This window comes from Helianthus annuus, chromosome 5 (genome assembly GCF_002127325.2).
Source record: "Helianthus annuus cultivar XRQ/B chromosome 5, HanXRQr2.0-SUNRISE, whole genome shotgun sequence".
In the NCBI taxonomy this organism is placed as follows: Eukaryota; Viridiplantae; Streptophyta; class Magnoliopsida; order Asterales; family Asteraceae; genus Helianthus; species Helianthus annuus.
The window spans coordinates 1221728-1241382 of record NC_035437.2 but is presented as its reverse complement, the minus strand read 5'-3'; the positions used below and the strand labels follow the sequence as shown (position 1 = coordinate 1241382).

At 39.2% G+C, this 19655-nt stretch overlaps 4 protein-coding genes and 1 long non-coding RNA gene across 6 annotated transcripts; 4 read left to right on the top strand and 1 right to left on the bottom strand.

The window, feature by feature from the left end:
- The first annotated feature begins 236 nt into the window (after positions 1–236).
- LOC110939540 lies at positions 237–1454 on the top strand. Its single transcript, XM_022181098.1, has one exon. The coding sequence runs from the start codon at positions 237–239 to the stop codon at positions 1452–1454; it is 1218 nt and encodes a 405-aa protein (XP_022036790.1).
- Positions 1455–2702: 1248 nt separating this feature from the next.
- LOC110939539 lies at positions 2703–3497 on the top strand. The gene has a single exon (XM_022181097.1). The coding sequence runs from the start codon at positions 2703–2705 to the stop codon at positions 3495–3497; it is 795 nt and encodes a 264-aa protein (XP_022036789.1).
- A 3803-nt stretch (positions 3498–7300) lies between these two features.
- On the top strand, positions 7301–9142 carry LOC110939613 (B-cell receptor-associated protein 31). The gene is made up of 2 exons (XM_022181192.2): positions 7301–7728; positions 8555–9142. Exons 1-2 carry the CDS (start codon positions 7443–7445, stop codon positions 8905–8907), a joined length of 639 nt encoding a protein of 212 aa, XP_022036884.1. The 5' UTR covers positions 7301–7442; the 3' UTR covers positions 8908–9142.
- Positions 9143–11361: 2219 nt separating this feature from the next.
- On the top strand, positions 11362–12968 carry LOC118492492. Of its 2 annotated transcripts, XR_004894012.1 has the most exons (3): positions 11362–11776; positions 11868–12392; positions 12559–12968. It is a non-coding gene; the product is annotated as an uncharacterized LOC118492492 (long non-coding RNA). The 2 variants fall into 2 exon arrangements; XR_004894011.1 differs by lacking the exon at positions 12559–12968 and having other exon boundaries at positions 11868–12517.
- Positions 12969–14035: 1067 nt separating this feature from the next.
- LOC110939612 (WRKY transcription factor 6) lies at positions 14036–16341 on the bottom strand. The gene is made up of 4 exons (XM_022181191.2): positions 15984–16341; positions 15809–15895; positions 15123–15518; positions 14036–14981 (listed from the first exon to the last, which is right to left on the bottom strand). Exons 1-4 carry the CDS (start codon positions 16182–16184, stop codon positions 14253–14255), a joined length of 1413 nt encoding a protein of 470 aa, XP_022036883.1. The 5' UTR covers positions 16185–16341; the 3' UTR covers positions 14036–14252.
- Between the last annotated feature and the right edge of the window lie 3314 nt (positions 16342–19655).

Genomic DNA, 19655 nt, shown 5'->3' with positions numbered 1-19655 from the left:
ATGGGCTATGATGCAGAGGTTGTCTGTACGATGGAAGTGGGTGCGACGCTCGGGGTCGACCTGAGTAATTTTGAGCAGGAAGTGCAAAAAGCCGTTGAGGGGGAAAAGGAGATATGTGGTGCGAGATGAATTTTATGTCCATTAATTTAAGGGGGGGGGGTAATGATTTAGAGAAAGTTCGATGGGTTCGCAGGTTATGTCGGGAGTATAAGATCTCTTTTATTGCTATCCAACAGATGCAGCTGGTAGGGGTTTCAGAAGAGGCGATTGAGAGGTTTTGGGGGAATCAAAGGTTAGAGTTTTGTTGTGTTGATGCAGTCGAAAAATCAGGGGGCCTCGTGTCTGTATGGAACCCGGATGTGTTCAATAATATTTCGGTAATTGTTCGAAAAAGACATTTTTCGATTGTTACGGGTTATCTTAAAGGTATGTCTTGTCCTCTAAATGTCTTTAATATCCATGCGCCCAACGATTCTGGTAAGAGAAAGGATTTATGGGCAGAGCTTTTGGATTGGAGGAATAAGGTTGAGGGATGGTGTATTCTTTTAGGGGACTTTAATGAGGTGCAGAGCGAAGAGGAGAGATGCAATTCTAATTTTGATGATCTTGCTGCATTCCGGTTCAATTGTTTCATTGAAGGGGCAGGTTTAATTGAATATAATCAAGTGGGGAGGAGGTTTACTCGTATTTCTGATGACGGTGTTAAATTGAGTAAGCTTGATCGTATACTTGTTTGTGATAGTTTTATGGAAGCTTGGCCGGAAGCTACTTTTAAGGTTCACTCAAAGGAGTTGTCGGACCATAGTCTGTTGATCCTATTGTGTAGTAATGTGGATTTTGGTCCAATCCCTTTTAAATTTTTTAATTCATGGTTAGAAAAGGAGGGCCTAGGGGAAATTGTTAAAAATGTTTGTGAGGAGAAGGTGGATATTCAGCAGGGAGACAAAGCCTTGGTTGATTTGTTTAAACGTTTAAAAGTGGCGCTGAAAAAATGGCGAGATAATTGGAAAGGTGAGGAGGATAGGAATAGAGTGGATATTATTAAGATGTTGGATGATTTGGAATCTGTAGCTGAGCGTAAAAGACTAAATTCAGAGGAGAAAAAACAGAGAATTAATCTGAAGTTGGCTTTAAGAAATATGGAAAAACAAAAATGTAAGGATCTGAAACAAAAGGTTAGATTAAATTGGGTGAAGAATGGAGATGAAAACTCAAAGTTTTTTCATAAATATATTATCCTTCAGAAGGCGTCAAAGAGGTTGAATGAAATTAATATTAATGGGGTTGTGAATAGTGATCCCTTGTGTATGAAGAAAGAAATTATGAAAGCTTTTAAGAAGAAATTTGGTGAGCCAATGAAAAAAAGACCAACCTTGATGTTTAATGATTTTCATAAGATTTCTTTGACGCAATCAAGGAAATTAACGACTCGATTTTTCGGTGGAGGAGATTAAAAATGTAATTTGGGAGTGTGGGGGAGACAAGGCGCCAGGCCCGGATGGATTCACTTTCTTGTTTGTGAAGCGGTTTTGGGAGTATCTAAAACCAAAATTCATGGAGTTGATGTTTCAGTTTTATGAATTGGGGAGGATTGATGTCGGATGCAACTCTTCTTTTTTCACTCTTATTCCAAAAGTTAACGACCCCATCTCGTTGGGTGATTTTCGACCTATCTCTCTTATTGGAATTGTGTATAAACTGATAGCTAAAGCGCTTACTAATAGGCTAAAGGGGGTTTTACCTTCGATTTCATCATCGACCCAATCAGCTTTTGTGGAACATAGGAACATTTTTGATGGCCCGCTAATGGTGAGTGAAGTGATTTCGTGGGCTAAGAAACAAGATGTGAAAGTGTTAGCTTTTTAAAGTTGATTTTGAAAAGGCTTATGATTCTATAAACTAGAATTTTTTGTTAAATAAATTAAAGCTTATGGGGTTTCCTAATTGGTGGAGGAGGTGGATTAGAGCTTGTCTTTCTTCTAGTATGGCATCCGTGTTAGTCAATGGGTCCCCGACTAAAGAATTTAATCTTAGAAGGGGTCTTAGGAAAGGCGACCCCTTGTCACCTTTCCTTTTTATCTTGGCGTTAGAGGTTTTGGAGGGGTTTATGAAGAGAGCAACGGCGAACGGGTTATTTGATGGGGCTTTGCACCCTAATGGTGGCCCGGTTTTGACCCACTTATGTTATGCAGACGATGTTATGTTTATGGGGCTGTGGAATGAAAAAAATATCCTAAACTTGAAGAGGATCCTTAGGGTTCTTTACCTTGTTTCGGGATTAAAGGTGGACGGGGAGACGGTGGAAAGAATGGCGAAAAAGTTTAATTGTGTAGCCGGGTCGTTACCTTTCAAATTCCTTGGTCTTCCTATTGGTGAGAACATGAAACGCGTGAAGGCGTGGAGACCGATTGTTGATAAAATCATAAAAAACTATCAAGTTGGAAGGCAAAGTTGCTTTCCATGAGAGGGAGACTAACTCTTGCGAAATCAGTTCTTGGTAGTATGCCTTCTTATTATTTATCGTTGTTTAAAGCCCCGAAGAAGATTATTAGAACGTTGGAAGGAGTCCGTAGGGATTTCGTTTGGGGGAAGACGGGATCGAGGCATAAAATAAGGTGGGTGGGTTGGGAAAAGATTGTAGCGCCGAAACGTTTGGGGGCCTTGGGTTGGGAGAGATTAGAAGTCTTAACTGGGCACTTCTTATGAAGTGGCGGTGGAGATTTCGACATCAACATTCTCAGCTTTGGGCCGACGTGGTGAATGCAATTCATGGGAGCAGTTCTAATGAAGATGGCATCCCTCTGAAGAAGGAGATTACAGGTATTTGGAAGGATCTTGTTTTGGCTCGAAATGATTTGTCGAAGGCTGGTGTAACTGAACCAGAGAAATTGGGTTTGGTTAATGTAAATGGGCAGGTTTTATTCTCAGTTGCAGCTTTCAGAGAGGCTATAGCGGAGAGGATAGGTGTGAAGGTCGAGGTGGGACGATTCGAATGGATTGCCTGGGCGCCGCAAAAGGTTTATTTTTTTGTGTGGAGGATTTTAAATGAAGGTATTGCAGTTAAAACAAATTTGGATAGGAGGGGGGTATTTGTAGAAGATAAAATGTGTGTTTTATGTGGATATAGTATTGATTCAATGGAACATCTGATGTTTTTATGTCCTACTGCATGTGCTGTATGGTGGAACATATGGGTGTGGATTAAAATTCCTACAAATGTGCAAATTGTTTCAACTATGGATCTGCTAGAGTGGCTATTTAATTTAAACGGGTCAGCTATTTGGAAAAAAGTAATCCTAGTTATTTCTTTCGCGACTTTGTGGATTATATGGAAAACGAGAAACGAACGGATTTTTGACGGAAAGCAAAGTCGGGTGGAAGTTATGGTGGACAAGACTAAAGAGGAGTCGTTTCAATGGATAAAATATAGATCCCCTTATGTGAGCCTTGATTGGGAGAGATGGAGAGATTTCAATGTACGTGATATAATTATCTAATGTTTTTGTTTGTATGGGATTTTCAGTTTCCTGCTGGCCCCTGTGTTCTATTTTATATTTATCAATAAAATAGTTGCGGTTCGAAAAAAAGAAAAAAAAACATATAGTCAATATCATTAATACCTTTTAATGGCAATAAATTGCACTTAAAACTTAGCAATACCTTACCAATCTTTAGTGTTGAATTAATTAAACAACTACTTGCCATCAGCCATATCGACAAACAAATTAAAACCCCAATTAAGTGTTTGTCAAAAAGCAAATAAGTTAAGGTTGAGAGGGGCACTCCTCTCTTAGGGGAGACCCCTCTTTTACGCACGGCTAATCAGCACGCGCCACGTCAACTCCCCTCTTAACTCCCCTCACACCCTCAATTTGATGGTGGCACTCCTCTCTTGGGGGACTTGTTTTTTTATTTTTTTCTTAATTACATAAATACTTTTCATCCAATCATCACCTTCCATCTAATGATTATCTCTCTCTCTCTCCTCTCTTTTTTGTGCGGTGAACCCTCCCTGATCCCCCTCCCCGCGGTGATGGCGGCGGTGTTCCCGCTCGGGGACTTGGGTCACCGCCCCACTCCCCGCATGGTGCCCCGTTCACCCTAAAAAAAGTGTTTGTTGTTTGTTGTATGTTGGGTTTTAGCTACTTGCTGGCCCGGTTGTCGTTCAACAAAAATTATAAAAGTGGTTTTTATTTTGGTTTTTTGAAAATAGGTAAAAAATTGTTTTCCAAAAGCCACAAAAACCTAATTTTTCAAATGACTTTTGCTTTTTGGACATAAAATTATCAATTTACCCCCACCATTTACCTTAAAATCCCTAGTTCACACAAACACATAACACACACATACATTATCACCCCGTCCACCTTCACTTGACCACCATCCAGTCCACCCATCTACCCACCCTGCCACTGTCACACCCACGACCATCGTCGTCCCATGACCGCCCCTGTCACCTTCACCCAATCACCATCCACCTATCCGCGTGTCCTGCCACTGTCACACCCACGACCACCGCCGCCCCTGCCACCTTCACTCGCCACCATCCACCATCACCCCCATACCATCCACGATTACAAAATTATATATTTTGTAATTTTTTTAATTATAATTTTGCTCAAAAAATTGTCAAGTATGTTATATTATATGTAACAAGTAGTAAATGGTTTTAAATATATAAGAATGCCCTTTTTAATCATTTTATTTGAATAAGTTAAGTCATACACTTTTTTAAAACAACAACTTAGTGATTTATTGGCTTTTTCACACACACAAAAACTAATCAAAACACTTCTTTGTTAAAAAACAACTTATTGACTTATTAGATTTTTCCACGCAAAAACTAATCAAAATATTTCTTTGAAAACTCATTTTGGAAATGTTACAAGTCAATAAACATTTGATTGAGTTAAATAAGCAGTCCCAAAACACCTAAGTCTCTACTATGTGTTGCTAGTTGCCAGGCTTGATTTTCAAATGCACGTAATGTAACACATGCGTTTTTATAATTTTTTTTAGTGATGTTCACATTGATCTAAGAATTCGAAATTGTTGGTTTCAGATGATGCATTTTGCAAGAAAGTCGTTGCTAGTTTGATCTAAATTTGTTGTTTTTTCTTCTTCAATTGCTTAAATATTTTTAACCCCATTGTTTACTGTCACATAGTTTTCTTACTATATAAGTTTTTATGAGTTTGTTTTCGTTTTTTCTAATACATATTAAACGTTCTTGTTATACCAACATATTTATTGTTTTGAGTCCAATACAAGCGACCGGTTTCCTCCCGCTTCAGTGCAGGGAGTATTAGATAAAATAAACTTTAGTAGTCTAAACGATGAGTAGGACATGCACTGCTTTCAAGCGGGTTGGTGCTATAGAGAACGATTGCATTATTATTGTGTGACGAGAGATTCCCAAAAATATTGAAGGGTAAATTATATATTGTTTTCAGTTCGTCCGACCATGTTATACGAAACCGATCGTTGGGTTACAAAAAAGACACAAACACCCAAGGTGTAAACAAGTGAGATGAGGATAAAGAGTTGGATGTCTGGAAACACATGGTTAGAATATCAGATAAGATGTTATGTTTTTGGAGGAAAAATTGGATGACTTTTATCTAAGACAAGGTTTGGAGGTGGGGTAGTTGAGATGGTTTTATCATGTGCAAATGAGACATATGACAACTCCAACTATTCTCATCACAATTTGTTAGTCAATTAGTTTATTAGCGCTATTGTTAGTACCTTTTGCTCCCTTAGCTATGCTTCATGTTATCTGGATTCCTATACTATACTTTATATGTAAAAAAAAAAGGTTTTCAAGTTTGGGGTTCAGTGGGATTAACCTCTCTATCTATTGAGATAGAGGAAATGTTTGTGTGCGGGATCAAACTCTCTATCTATTGAGATAGAGGAAATGTTTGTGTTCATCTCACCCTCTTAGATCGTACCATGAGTGAGATTTTACTAGGTATTTTTTGTTTGTTATAATAGACCTTACCAAAACTAGGAGATACGCTTAGATTAGAGTTATTTGAAATTATTAATGTTGTATATCTATGTATTAATATCTCGTGAGTTTTGATTAATTATTTTATAATGTGTTGGTTAACTGTAATTGTACGTTATCCTGCTAGTTTATTCATTTGTCTAATAACCTAATACAAATTCATGTCACTTTAACAAAGTTGAATTTTAATATGAGTATTTAGTTGATTAGTTGTATGTTATGTCAAAAAAACATATTGTTTATTGCTCATAAAACCACGAAATGAGTGCCATGATGTAGCTTTGCGTGCAGTCATGGTCCAATCCACCGCACGTTATGCAATAAAGTTTGGTCATCTTCCCCACTTGCCCTCACACACACACTGACACAAGTTCCATTTGTTTAATTGCCAAGACCCCGTGAGCCATGGTCATAAACATGGCACCCATGATTTCCATTCATTTGGGGGCTTTCGATTTGTAAATCTCATTTCTTCAAGGACTAGAAATTGAAAAGGAACTGTCAAACATACCATGTTCATAACTACCACAACATCCAACCAATCAACTTTGATTACTTCACACCAAGTGGGACCGGTAGTGATTAATCGGGTTTAGTCATGATTAATTGAAGTGAGACTTTTATATGTGATCTTTATTTATATATATATACAAATTTTTTATATGTAGTTTTTTTAAATAGACAAATTTTAACCCCTTCTCTATCCAATTTTTAAGTATACAAAATTAAATACCAGAATTTACAGGCAGTGGCGAATCTTGACCTAAAACTCAGCATGGGCCGATGTTTTTTGGAGATAAAATCAGCCTGTGCCGAACCAATACACATTTAAAAAAAATTCTCGAAAACCTGAAATTTAACACTACTGGGCGAAAAAATCGCACGGGCCAAGGCCCGGTCCGGCCTCCTCTAAGCTCCTCCCCTGTTTACAGGTTTTGGTTGGAATTTCATCGGAAGTGCCTATTTCCGGTCGACTAGGGAGGATGAGGGCCCACTAGCGATTAATTCACCAATTACCTAAAAATTAATCAGTTGCCGACTGACTAGCGATTAATCACCGACTAGTCGCTGATTAATCCTAATTTTTCCAACACGATCCCAATAGACGTTTAAGAATTATCGAACTCTTGTAAGATAATCTCCTTAGTCTCAAGACTCATTTCGAAAATCTAAAAAAATAGAGGATGAAAAGCATTGATGTTTGAGGGTGTAAAGTTATCAAAGTTGAATACTTTGAGGGGGCAAAATGTAAATAGAAGAAACCTTAAAAGAAGTTGTCAAAGGTTGTTCACAAGACCTTGAGTCGTCTGTCTGTCTCATCATCATCGTTTCTGAAACCCTTGAAGTTGAAGAAGAGAAGACGGTGTGTACAGTACAGTAGAGTGATCCCATTCTGCAAGTGCACAATCACAATCCAGCAGCCGCAAGCATGATTCGTCTTCTATTCAGTCTGATATTGAGTGAGATGGCATTGATCGTGATATTCGTGTTTAAAACACCGCTAAGGAAGCTTGTGATCATGGGTTTGGACAAGCTCAAGCGTGGTAGGGCCCCTATTGTTGTCAAGGCCGTTGGATCCACAATATTCGTTGTCATGATGTCCACCGTCTACAGTGTCATGCAGATCCATAACCGCCGGAACGGAGACGATGGAGAACTTACTCCCACTGATCAGATTCTTGCTGCCAGACACCTTCTCGAAGCTTCTCTCATGGGTATTCTTTCTTGCTATTATTGTTTTATTTGTGATTTAGGGTTTGATTCATTCAATTTTCTTAATTTACACTTTGATTTGGGGGGGGGGGGGGGGGGGGAGGGGGGGTGTTTGGGAATACAAGACTTAAAAGTTAAAAGCTTTTACTAATTTAAGATCTTTCGAGTTTATTGATTTGGGGATTTTTTTTTCTTCTTATGTATTTGATGATGATAGTAAAGGAACCTGTTTTATGTTTTAAGATGTCTTTCAAGTTTATAAATAAAAGGGGAGACTATTTGCACACTTGGTGTGTAGATAGTCAGCCCAAAAGGGCTTTCTTGTTCTATATGCATACCCTGTAGTGTCGAGCTGTGGCCAAAGCGTGGCGTTTTGGTCCGGTCAACCAGACAAAGACTGACGGGTGTCTGACGGGTCTGTTGACCGGACCAAAACGCCGAGATTGGTCCTGTCAGTCTTTTGTCTGGTTGACCGGACCAAATCGACAAGAGGGCTATTCATGGATCCAAATCGGCTATGGTTGCGGCTTCATGTGTAGATCTATGAAGGACTTAAGGGTAGCCTGGGCTACCCCTCGACTGTGTCGGCGAAGTGCAAAATTCGTGCAAAAAATATTTTTTTTTTCTTCCTCCTTTTATGTATCCGATATCCCTGAGCAAGTATTAGGATACCCCTAGGTCCAAATAAATTTCTAGGACACCCCTGAATTTTTCTTCTAGATCCGCCGTTGGCTCTATGCTCATTTTGATGTTTTATTCTTCATGTTTTTTAGCTTATATATTTTAGTTTTTGACCACAAGCATTTAAGTCAACCCGAATTCTTGCAGGATTCTCCTTGTTTCTTGCACTAATGATAGACAGGCTGCACCATTACATCAGAGAACTCCGTATAAGAAGAAAAAACATGGAAGCTGTCAAGAAGCAAAACCGGATAATTGAAAATGGCAATAATGGAAGTCAAGACGAAGTTAAAGCTTTAGAGAGTGAACTAACTGCGCTAAAGGAAAAGGTTACACATCTTGAGTCAGAACTTGAGGAAAAGACGAAGGAAGCAAGCGAAGCAGAAGCTCATGCAAACGCATTGAAGAAACAATCTGAAGGGTTCCTTCTTGAGTATGACCGTTTGCTTGAGGACAACCAAAACCTTAGGGCCCAATTGCAGTCATCAGACCGAAGATAGTCGAAGCGAGAAAGTCACTTTGTGATTCGTGAATTACCTGATCTAATACACTTGTTTCTTGTTTTTGGATTTTGGATTTTCATGCATCTGACCCCTTTATACTTGTTTGGTTTTGTGGGGGGGGGGGGGGGGGGGTAGAAGAAACTAGTTATAGGTTAAGGGGAAAATAGCATCTGGTTTGTACAAGGAATGATTTTGATACTTCACATACAAATGTGAGTTTCCCTTCATGTGAGTTTGCCTCTTTTAACTTCGTTATTGACCAATCCTCAATGCCCAGCAGACCAACAGAAACATGAAAACTAGAAACAAAACAAGCCCCAAAGTCCAAACTGGCTCTTTACTAGTTATTAACTTAACTCGAAAAACTAATGTTCATCAACTTAGAGGACTATTCAAGTAACAAGCTATCAATCAAACTAAGGGGAGACGTAATCTTAGAAAGGCGGGGACTAAAAATGCGTAGGAAGCATTCGGGCATTTCACATTCGCTGTATTTTTTATTAATCTCATCAGAAACAACTAACTATATGTGACAATATTACCGTTGTTTTATTTCAAACTTTAATAATTCCATCTTCTATTTTATGATAAACAATTTCAAATAATGTCATGTGAAAACACCCCCTCCTCCCTCAAATAACTTTCTTGTTAATCTTATATATATTGAATATATAATATATAATTTGATATTTATTGTTGGTTATAAATCTAATTGTGTCTTTTATCACAACTATATTAACATTTACCTTTTTCTAGTTAATTCTATTAACCCATATTTATTACCTCTGCGTTGTTTTGTACTTACTTTTTGTTACATATAATTTCTTATATTTGAAATTTTGCTTGGTTTTTTGTTTTTGAATGTCAAACTAACGTACTCCTAAATATACACCCATATTTGCATCTTGCATGATTTGAATCCTTCACCTCAAGCATAACGAGAAGACACATTACCACCACACCATGTCTTTTGGCCGGGGACACAAAATCAACCATAACCAGGGGCGGAACCAGAGGGGGGTCAAGAGGGTCCGTTGACCCTCCGGTCACCAAAACTTTTTGAATTTTTATTTATAAATTTTGAGTTTTTTAAGAACAAACTTAGAGATGGACCCCCTAATTTGAACCAGTATAGAATATAAGCTTATGATGACCCCCTAACTAAATCGTTCTGGTTCCGCCACTGACCATAACCACCCGTCCAATAGTTCAACCATAGCTAGGCGGCTCGCTCCCATGCAGTCCAGTGGATGCATACCAAGCCGAGGCCCGCTCGGTTGAACCGGCCGTTTTTCAAAACGATGGATATGGTAATTTAAGAGGAGAGTATGAAATTCTGGTTAGTTTAAAACACACACCTGCTGTTTAAAGGTGCCTTTCTTATTTTTTACTTGGTTTTAGATATAAATGCAAATATCCTTAAATATTAATTAAATTGTATTTGATATATTCAAGCTTTTTCATATTACAAGTATTAGTTGAATTTTTTAACATTGGTCATATGCATGATATTGGTAGCCCTGATGTCTATAGACAGGGGCGGACTTAGAATGATAGTAGTGCTACCCCTCAACTCCGTCTCCGTAGTGTAAAAATACCCCTTAACTCCGTTTTCATAGTGTAAAAATACCTCTTAACTTTGTCTCTGTTATACAAAGGATACCCCTGGTCTAAAAATAATTAATTGGGATACCCCTAAATTTTTGTGCTAATTCTGCCTGAAATAAGTTTCTATTAGTATTCTCGCATTACTACATATCAAGATAAAACTCATATAAATGTGGGCTTGCAACTGGGCTACAAACACTGGACTATTGTACAAGTCTGGAAGCCTAACATGTGTTATATTTACAAAGCACAAACAACAACTCAACGAGCTCACCATTAGGATCGAGCGCGCACACACACACATTAACAAAAGGGTAACTTTGTAGAATACATGGATTGACGTGATTCGGTCTAAACTGACCTACGTCCACAAGTGACAACTAGGTTATTTTTATTGAGGTTTAATTTTAATTACAAATGCATGACATATATAAAAGAGACTAATCAGGCTACCCCAAACCCATCCACAAGGCCTACAAAACCTGATAGTTACAAAGGTGGACTCTCGATGGTTCAAGATATTTGTAGTCATTGTACATATTTACATACTATATACATGTCACATTAGATTATTAGTATAGGGGGATGTTTATGAGACAACCAATTTTCAGTATAGAATCGCAAGAACCATATATATATATATATATAGGGAGCCGCTAAAATAGAAACCACCTCCAGTTGTAAGAACCGCGAGAACCCCTTTCAACCAATCATATTATGCCAACTAAAAGGGTGTTTTGGTCTTTTACCCCAAATGTCTAATCTATCACACTCTCTCTTCATTAAATGCCACAGAAAAGTCATCCATCCATCTTTTATACCGTCTCTTTCCTCTCTCTTCATTTCTCCTTCAAATTCATCCATCCATCCATCATTTACAACCCAAACAGTCCCCTTTCTTCTCCAATGTCCGATCATGGCAACCAGGGGACCAGCAACCAGCGTCGGCCATATACCGGCCACTGCTGTGTCCTCGTTTTACAGCTACAATCACACACGCGACCCCCCCCTCTCATGTTTCTGGTTCACACACCACACCCCCACCCTGGTTCCTTCCGGCAACGAGACGAAGAGAGAGATTGAGGATCGAGACGGAAGACGAAGACGACTGTGGTAGCGGCCACCGTGAGTGGTGGTCCGGCGAAGAGAGAGAGAGATAAGGAAAGAGAGGAAAGCAAGGGAGTGGGAACGGCACGACGGACCGGCGTCGGTTTAGCAGCGGCGGCCGTTGGGGATTTTGAACGGTGGATTTCCTCCGGTAAGTGCACCCACACTTCTCTCCCTTTTCAGATCAGTAGATCTTTTCTACTTCTAAAAACTTCTTTTGTTTCATTTCATCTTCGTTTCAGACGACAGTGGTGGTTATTGTCGCCGGTTCCGACTGTTGATGAGTGATGATGATCTGTTGTTTGTAGAAGATGATTGATAATGGTGTTGAAGGTAACGGTGGTGGTTGGTTCGGTCCATTTTGGCACAGTTTAGGTCTCGCTCAGCTTGGTTCAGGGAAAACTTTGGATGTAGTGGGTTAGCTGGTTCGAAATTTGGTTCCATTTCGAGCACATGTCAAAGTTTTCAGTTCTGTGAACAGTTGGTCAACGGTCAGATCTGGTGCGATTCTCGGTTTGGGTTCGGGTTTGCCAAGTTCAGTTTCGGCTCGGATCTTGGTTCATTTTCGGTTCGACATAGTTCGGTTACGGTTCACTCGGTTCAAGTTCGGTTCGACAAGAAAACAGGGCGGTGACACAGTTCAGTGACGGGTTCTTGAATGACGATAGTAAGGTGATTGATCTTTTTCGGGTTCAATTCTGGGTGTTGGGTCTCGGAGCAGGAAAGAGGCAGCAATAAACAACACACACATACTTCTTCAGTCACGAGTATGTCCACCTCTGATTATATTTTCATTCTTTGTAATGTTGATTTTTGGCATGAAAAGTATACATAAGAGGAGACAAACTGTTAGTGTAGACTACATATGCTTGTTGACATGTTGAGCTATTAATTTGGGGTTTTCTGTACATAAACTTACTGTGATTAAATTAGGAATTTGGAGTTGAGCATCTACAACCACCACAATCTCTCATCATATCTCTCCTGATTTTTGATGTTGAAGATGATGATGTCTATTGCTTCGGGTTCATGTTCGGTTCGGGCTGTCGAGTTAGCGAGTCAGATTTCGGGTCGGTTAACAACTGTCAACAGACTCGGTTCGAAGTCCGCCGGCAATCGGCCATAGATTGTTTGGGTCAAGCTTGGTTCGGTAATGGTTCATCGAGTCGGGTTAGATTGGTTATGGGTTCAGGTCAGCAAAGTCAAATTCAAGTTCGCGGAACGGTCGGTTTGGGTCGATTTTCATGTTCAGTTTGGTTATTTCTGGTACAGCGGAATCAGTCAACTCAGCTTTTGTTCGAGTCAAAAAACGGCGTTAAAAACGGCGCGTCAAAAAAGCATAAAACGTAAATTGTAAAAAGTATAAAAATCTTTTAAAAAAATCTGAATTTAAAAATGTTTTTAATAAAGAAATTATGTTTAAAAAATAAAAGTAATTAAAAGTAATTAATGAATAGGACAAAAAGGCAATTAAATATAATATATATAAAAAGACAAAAAAGGTAATTTTACTTAAATACCCTTTTCAATTAAAATATTAAAGACATAATAAGACAAAAAATACTTAATATTATTTTTTAATACTTTTAATCTCATCCCTTCATCATCTTGATCTAATGGCTAGAAAGTGGTTCACACAGTTCTTACAACTGGAGGTGGTTTTCATTTTAGCGGTCCCCTATATATATATATATATATAACCACATTATATTATAGTTAAAAATAATGGTATAAATGTTTAAGTTGGACGTCATTGATTCGAGAAGACGATTGGGGTGTTGCTGGCGTGGAGGGCAATTTTGTTGGTAATGTGACGCGAGTTGATTGGTGGTTTTATCGTAGGAGGTTTGTGATTAGTAAGGTTTTTTTATATAAAAGGTGGGGCCCTTTCCACACCTAACACCACCCATGCTTTTTTACCACCCTTGATGACATGGCTGCCATATGGCGCTTAATGCCCCATCCTTATGCCCTCCCACACCATAGTGTAATCTTTTATAGACAATATTAAAATATGTAAATGAGTCGTAAATTTTAAACCCACAGTTTACATGAATTTGTTGTGTATTTTTTTTTTTTTTTAAGTTCTTATACTTACAAACTTAGCTCATAAGCAAATTGTTTAATTGATAATTGTACACACATGTTTATTCCTAGACTAATTTAACCAAATATATAAAGCTAGCTAGCTAGAATTTAAGTATATAGTATATACTCGTTTAAAACCTTTCATCGATAGTTTTCTTGTGTCATAAGCTATATAACTTGTATCCACGATCAGGAAGAACCTTCGTCATGATGAAGGTACGTGCACGTAAGAAAAAAAATAAAAAAATACTTAATTTCAAAAGTTATGATATTCAAAGTCAACATCGTAGAAAATTAAAGCAATGATGAAGTTGCCTAGATCGAACCAAAAACTAAAATATCCACTTGAATATCAAATAAATATTTATTAATACAACAACGAACGAAATTACACGTACATTTTATGACAATGTAGCCAATAAACTAGCGTATATTTGTACCTCCACCTCCTACGAATATAATAGCTGGTAACGTACGTATTTCCTAGATACGAAAAAATGGTGATGAAAAGAAGAAAAGAATATTAGCAGCTTCTATTTCTAATGTGTGTTGTTGTTGTTGCTCTCATTGTTAGCGTTGTTGCCGCCCATAATGGATGTGATTGCTGCAGCTAAGGCTGCTGTAAAGTTTGGATCAGACGTGATGGCACTGAGCGAATTCGCAAATGCTGTTTGCGGCTGCTGAGACTGATGTTGTGGTGGCGCTATTTGGTGCGGTATTAATTGGTTCGAGACTTTGTCATGAGATAGCTGAAATCCTGCGAATCTTGATTGGTTGTACATTCCCGGGTGAAACGCTTGCAACGGCATTGCAGCCGCGGATGGGATATATTGTGACGATGGATGGCCCTCAAACGCGGTTGAGTTAACCTTCTGGAAGTTATTTGGAGGGTGGGTAAGGTCTAGTGTAACAGTTGGAAATGGTGCTGATGCCGATATGGTGGCTATACTTGAGGAGCTTGGTCGAATCGCCTGAGCCAAAAGGTTCGGGTTCATGAAGCCGTGTTCTGCACTGGACATGGAACCTGAGAGCAGCATGGTAGCTGCGGCAGAGGTGGTGGAGGCCATTGCTACTGCTGCTGGTGGGAGAGGATGGCTGTGAGTCCCTTCATAAGTGGTTACCAAAATGGTCTGATCCTCCGCCAATCTTTGAACTTGTTTCCGAACTGGGCATCCCACAGCCATTGTGCAACGATAGTATGCCCGTGGACACGGGTTCCCTTTCGCCATTTTCTGCCCGTATTTGCGCCATTGACATCCATCACTTATCTGCAAACATAAATAAAAACATATATAAGCATGTGACTACAAATAATTAATTATATAACAGAAAGTTTATAAACTAGTCTAAATTCTAAAGTTTGAAATGATCAAGTATGTATAATTGATGAAAAGAAGTAAATTAATTACCATCGATGCTTCTGAACGTGCGCGAACTGAAACACGAACTTTACGCATTGTTGCTTCGTCAGTGTTTTCAGGGACAGTCAATTTGGGAGCTTTATTAGACGTCCAGGCATCTGAATCGGGGGTATCCTCACGGGCCGCAACAACATTCTTTGAAGCGGACAGGGTCTTTTCTTCTGAGGAAGAATCACGAGACGTCAATTCCAACAACTGTTTTGGAGCAGCTTGTTGATCAAGGCTTGCATTTCTCAAGGTGTGTTGTTCCTGCTGCTGCTGTTGCATTAGCGTCACCAGTTCCATTTGCAACGCGTTGTAGTTGTTGCTAACCTCTATATACATCTCTTTAAGCTTTAGGTTCTCCATGTTCATTTTTTGTAATTCATTTTGCATTTTTGCCAGCTGATCAAAATTAACATAACATAAATTAAGCTAAACCTAAGTAACAACAACATATAACTAAATAAATAAAACTTCAAAATTCAATAACATAAAATATTTGCAATAATCTTTGAATAAAGATAAAGATATTAAAGTCTGACCAGGAACATCTTGGTAAAAGGTTACGATTTAATAAATTTGATTCTTTTTTTATTATTATAAATCATCTCATTAAAATTGCAAAGGTAAACCTTTTGAATAAATTTGATTTATTCATTAATTTTGTGCAGGTACATAATATATAAGTTTACCTTATTAGTAGTTGGATTTTCATCCTCGGTTGATGAAATCCCATCACCCATCGACGATCGATCATGTGTAACCAGGTTCAAACCCGTCTGTATATTAGATAAAAATTAATTAATTAATAAGCAAGCAAGCAAGTAAATGGTATTAAAATGAATGAGTTAACAACTAACTACTAACGTTGATATCATCATGTTCATTCACATGAAAATTCTCCTTCTTGATAGCAGCAACCTTGTTTTCATGATTGGAAAAAAGATCCATCTCAGCCAGCACCTTCCGGTGAGAATCAGCGGGTACCATCGCAAAAGGGTTCCACCTTGTGGTCTGGTTCAGTAAGACGAGTGGTTCAGAGGTATCCAATGTTGGTCCCAAACCCATAAAGCAAAATGTGATGTGATTTCAAGAGTCTTTTGAAGTTGGAAGCGATGAGGGTATATAAGGAAGAAAAGAGCCGGAGAGTCGTAAGGACCAAACCTTTGACTTTTTTATACGTGTGTGAATGTAAAGTCAAGTGTGTGTTTGTGAAATCAGATTTTGGCAAAAGTGCGTAAGGTCATGCGTCATTGTTAATCCACGTGGCAGTGTGTGTTTCAGATGGAAGTTTCGTCTGCAACTTGTATAAGACGAACTTTGACTCTATCTAACTTTTTTGTAAACGCTTTAATTGTGGTGGATCCTTCACTTTTAAAATATGTTGGTTTAGTAAAATGATAAAACGATTCTCTTAAACTAGCTAATTTATTTGAATGTTTTAACTTATTGTATACGCTACATATATATTTCAAGATTTTAATTTGATTGGTGAATATGTTCAGTGGCGGACCTAAAAATTATTAGTTAGGGTACGGATGAGTGGTTCAAACATATTTTCAAGAGGTGCAGTCGAGTTTTTTACCTAAAAAATATACTAAAATATTTTTTTTCATAGAGCGCACCTGCCCACCCACCCAGACAGACAGTTAGGTCCGCCCCTCATATGGCGTATGTTTATTTTTTATAAGGATAAGCAAATGTTAACTTTATATGTCCGAATGTTCATTTATCAACGTATATGTCATGGAGTGTTAGTTTGGTATATTAACTATTGTAATGTAATTTTTTTTTTTTAAACAGAAAATATTTTTCATTCATATTTGCCAAGTTACATTAAAACAAAAGGTAGACGGGCAACAAGCTACGCCGCCACCCCTTTCTGAATGGCAAACCATAATCTGCCAAAGACAAAATCTCGTCCCCTTGGTGCCGAGCAATTGTTGTGGATGACCCGTTGGACCCTGGTCAGGAATTGGATAGCTTCTGGCGCTAGAGAGCCAAATGTGTCAAAGGCAAAAGGGACAAAAACATGTTGGTTCTCTGCACAAGCTTTAGCGTGCTTGTCAACTTTCTTCGATTCTGCCTTTCTTGCTGCTTGACCAGCTACAAACCCGTTTTCCCTTAAGCCAACCAGAGGGGAAACCCCCGTGAGCTCAACACAAGCGTGTTTCCTCCTAGCCCAACCAAAAACGAGCAGATCTGCTGGTCGCAGAGTAGATCTCCCTTCCATGGGGTCCGTAAGAAAATTCACAGGAGCCTCTTTCTTAGCTGAAATCCCAGCTCTTCTCAGGATGTCCCTATAATGTAGTGTTATTTAATTTCGTAGCTAGTTGTATTATACAATTTGTGTGGCTTTATATGTAGTTACTACCCTATAATAAGCATCAAAATCTTGTGGTAAAAAATTATATAAAGTTAGAAAGAGAAGATCATTTAGTTTTGTTTTGTTAAAAAGTCATATAAGATTTGTTGTTAAAACTTAAAACTACTATAACTTTAACATGTATTTTTTTAATAAGACCTCTGCAGTTGGTTTAAAATTTCAAATCTTTCTGCTTTGAAATTTATCACAAAAGTTGTAATTTCAAACTATGTTGTCACTAATTGAAGACTGAATATAAAAATATGTATATATTAGCGATAAGTATCATTGTTGATGGGGTCGGAAGAAATTGGTGTAGTTTGTCCGGGCGGTGCGGCGTTCGCACGTGAGCAAGAAATTGAAAAGTGATTAAAATAGTCAACTGACGGCTGGGAGTTTGTTGAAAACGTGGCTCGATCGCTCTGACTGGAAAACTGATTCGTATAAGATCGTGGGGTATGGTTGGGTTTGGTGTGTCCATGTGGATTATGGGGCACCCAACCGAATTTTATAGGGGTATGGTGGGCGGGGCTGAAGTGGCGTGGCCAAGCCACATTATTATATATTTTTTAAAATTCATGTCCAACGGTTAGCCCAAACGGCTAGTAGTCTTGGCCAACAAGGTTTCACCATGTCATGTTCGTAGCCCCGCCCAACGCCCGGGCTGAAACCCCCGCCCAAGGGGCCACGCCGAAACCCAACCCCACCCGGGGTGGTGACGTGGGCGTTTGTACCCAACCCCGCCCCATACCCCATAGTCTAAGACCGTGGGGTATGGTGGGGCGGAGGTTTGGGGCATGGGTTGACACGTGGACTTCAAGAGGCACAGATGGTCAGTTGCATGTTGGGTCGGTATGGCGGGGCGTGGCTAGCCCTCGTGGGTTGGCCACATGTTTTAATATTTTTTCCAATTCATATATATATATATTAATTCACAACATAACCGAACAACAGTGAATTGACGGTAACGGCGTCAACTTTATCATCTTCTAAACCCTAAATCACATTCTTCACTTCTTCTTCACCAGATCGACACCTTCCCACCACCGCCCTCCATCATCGTCTTCAACGCGAACGCCACTCACTCCGTCGCCCACATCCGCCTCTATCTCCATCACCACTTCCCTGTCGCTGCTTCCGACCACCACGGCCTCACCCGTCTTCTCCAGCCATACCGGAACCACTACGCACCACCGTAGATCTGTGGTTATCTATGATACAAATGAGATTGTGAACCACCGTTGCCGGAGGCACCGGCTTCAGGTCAGCGTTTTGGTTTTTATTTTTCTTTGCATTTTGTGGTTTAATGTTGGGTTACTTCGTGGTGGTGTTGTTACAACCGCTGGTATTGTTGTTTCACCACCGCCGATGATTGGAGCCTGCCTATTGGCGTGGCAACTCCGGTTGCAGCCTGGGGACACTGAGCCGTCAAGACGATGACGATCTATTAGATCCGAGTCTGTTGGTTTAGTTAAATCTGTTTTTTGTGAGGGTGAGATTTGGGATTTTGATATTGTCGGCAGTTAACGAATCGTCTATGACGGCGACGAACGGTGGTTGTGGATGCATAGTGTTTCCTTAATTTGGGGGGTTTTGTGGTTAGCTTTTGTGTCATTGTTGCATGTGAGTTTGAAACCAACTATGGTTGTTGCTTTTTTTTCCATGGATATCGATGTGTTGAGCTATGATGATGTTGTATGAAGTTTTTGGTGGTCTGATATACGATGCTTACCTGGCCGTGATGGTTTCCTTAGCCTTGGATGTGTGTTTCCGTTAACCTTTGTGTGCATTATGTTGTTATATTTTGTTATGGGTTGTACCCACTTCGTGGCTGTAACGAACTTAGATTGGGTGATGATGATTATGATGCATTCTTGGCATGGCAACTGTGATGCTTGAAATCAAGCAACCAGAACTGCAGCCATGAAATTAGAATCTGAGCCTAAAATCTTTAAATTGAACATGTGAGGAAGACGATTTTTTTTGCGAAAGATTGATCGGGGCTGTGCTAATGAAGAAGAAGGTTTCTTAGATTGGAACATGGGTGTCTGTTTGATTTACTTTTACCTTTACTAACCATTTACATTTGTGGTGTCATCCGCAAGTGTCATTTGGGATATTGTAAACACACACTAGGGGCGTGGCGTGGCGTGGCTTAAACTATGATCCGGAGG

Coding starts and splice junctions, on each gene's coding strand:
- LOC110939613 (XM_022181192.2), top strand. CDS start 7,443: ATGATTCGTCTTCTATTCAGTCTGATATTGAGTGAGATGGCATTGATC. Junction 7,729..8,554: donor TCTCGAAGCTTCTCTCATGG/GTATTCTTTCTT, acceptor GAATTCTTGCAG/GATTCTCCTTGTTTCTTGCA.
- LOC110939612 (XM_022181191.2), bottom strand. CDS start 16,184: ATGGGTTTGGGACCAACATTGGATACCTCTGAACCACTCGTCTTACTG. Junction 15,896..15,983: donor ATGAACATGATGATATCAAC/GTTAGTAGTTAG, acceptor TCTAATATACAG/ACGGGTTTGAACCTGGTTAC. Junction 15,519..15,808: donor AAAATCCAACTACTAATAAG/GTAAACTTATAT, acceptor AATTTTGATCAG/CTGGCAAAAATGCAAAATGA.
- LOC110939539 (XM_022181097.1), top strand. CDS start 2,703: ATGAAGTGGCGGTGGAGATTTCGACATCAACATTCTCAGCTTTGGGCC.
- LOC110939540 (XM_022181098.1), top strand. CDS start 237: ATGCAGCTGGTAGGGGTTTCAGAAGAGGCGATTGAGAGGTTTTGGGGG.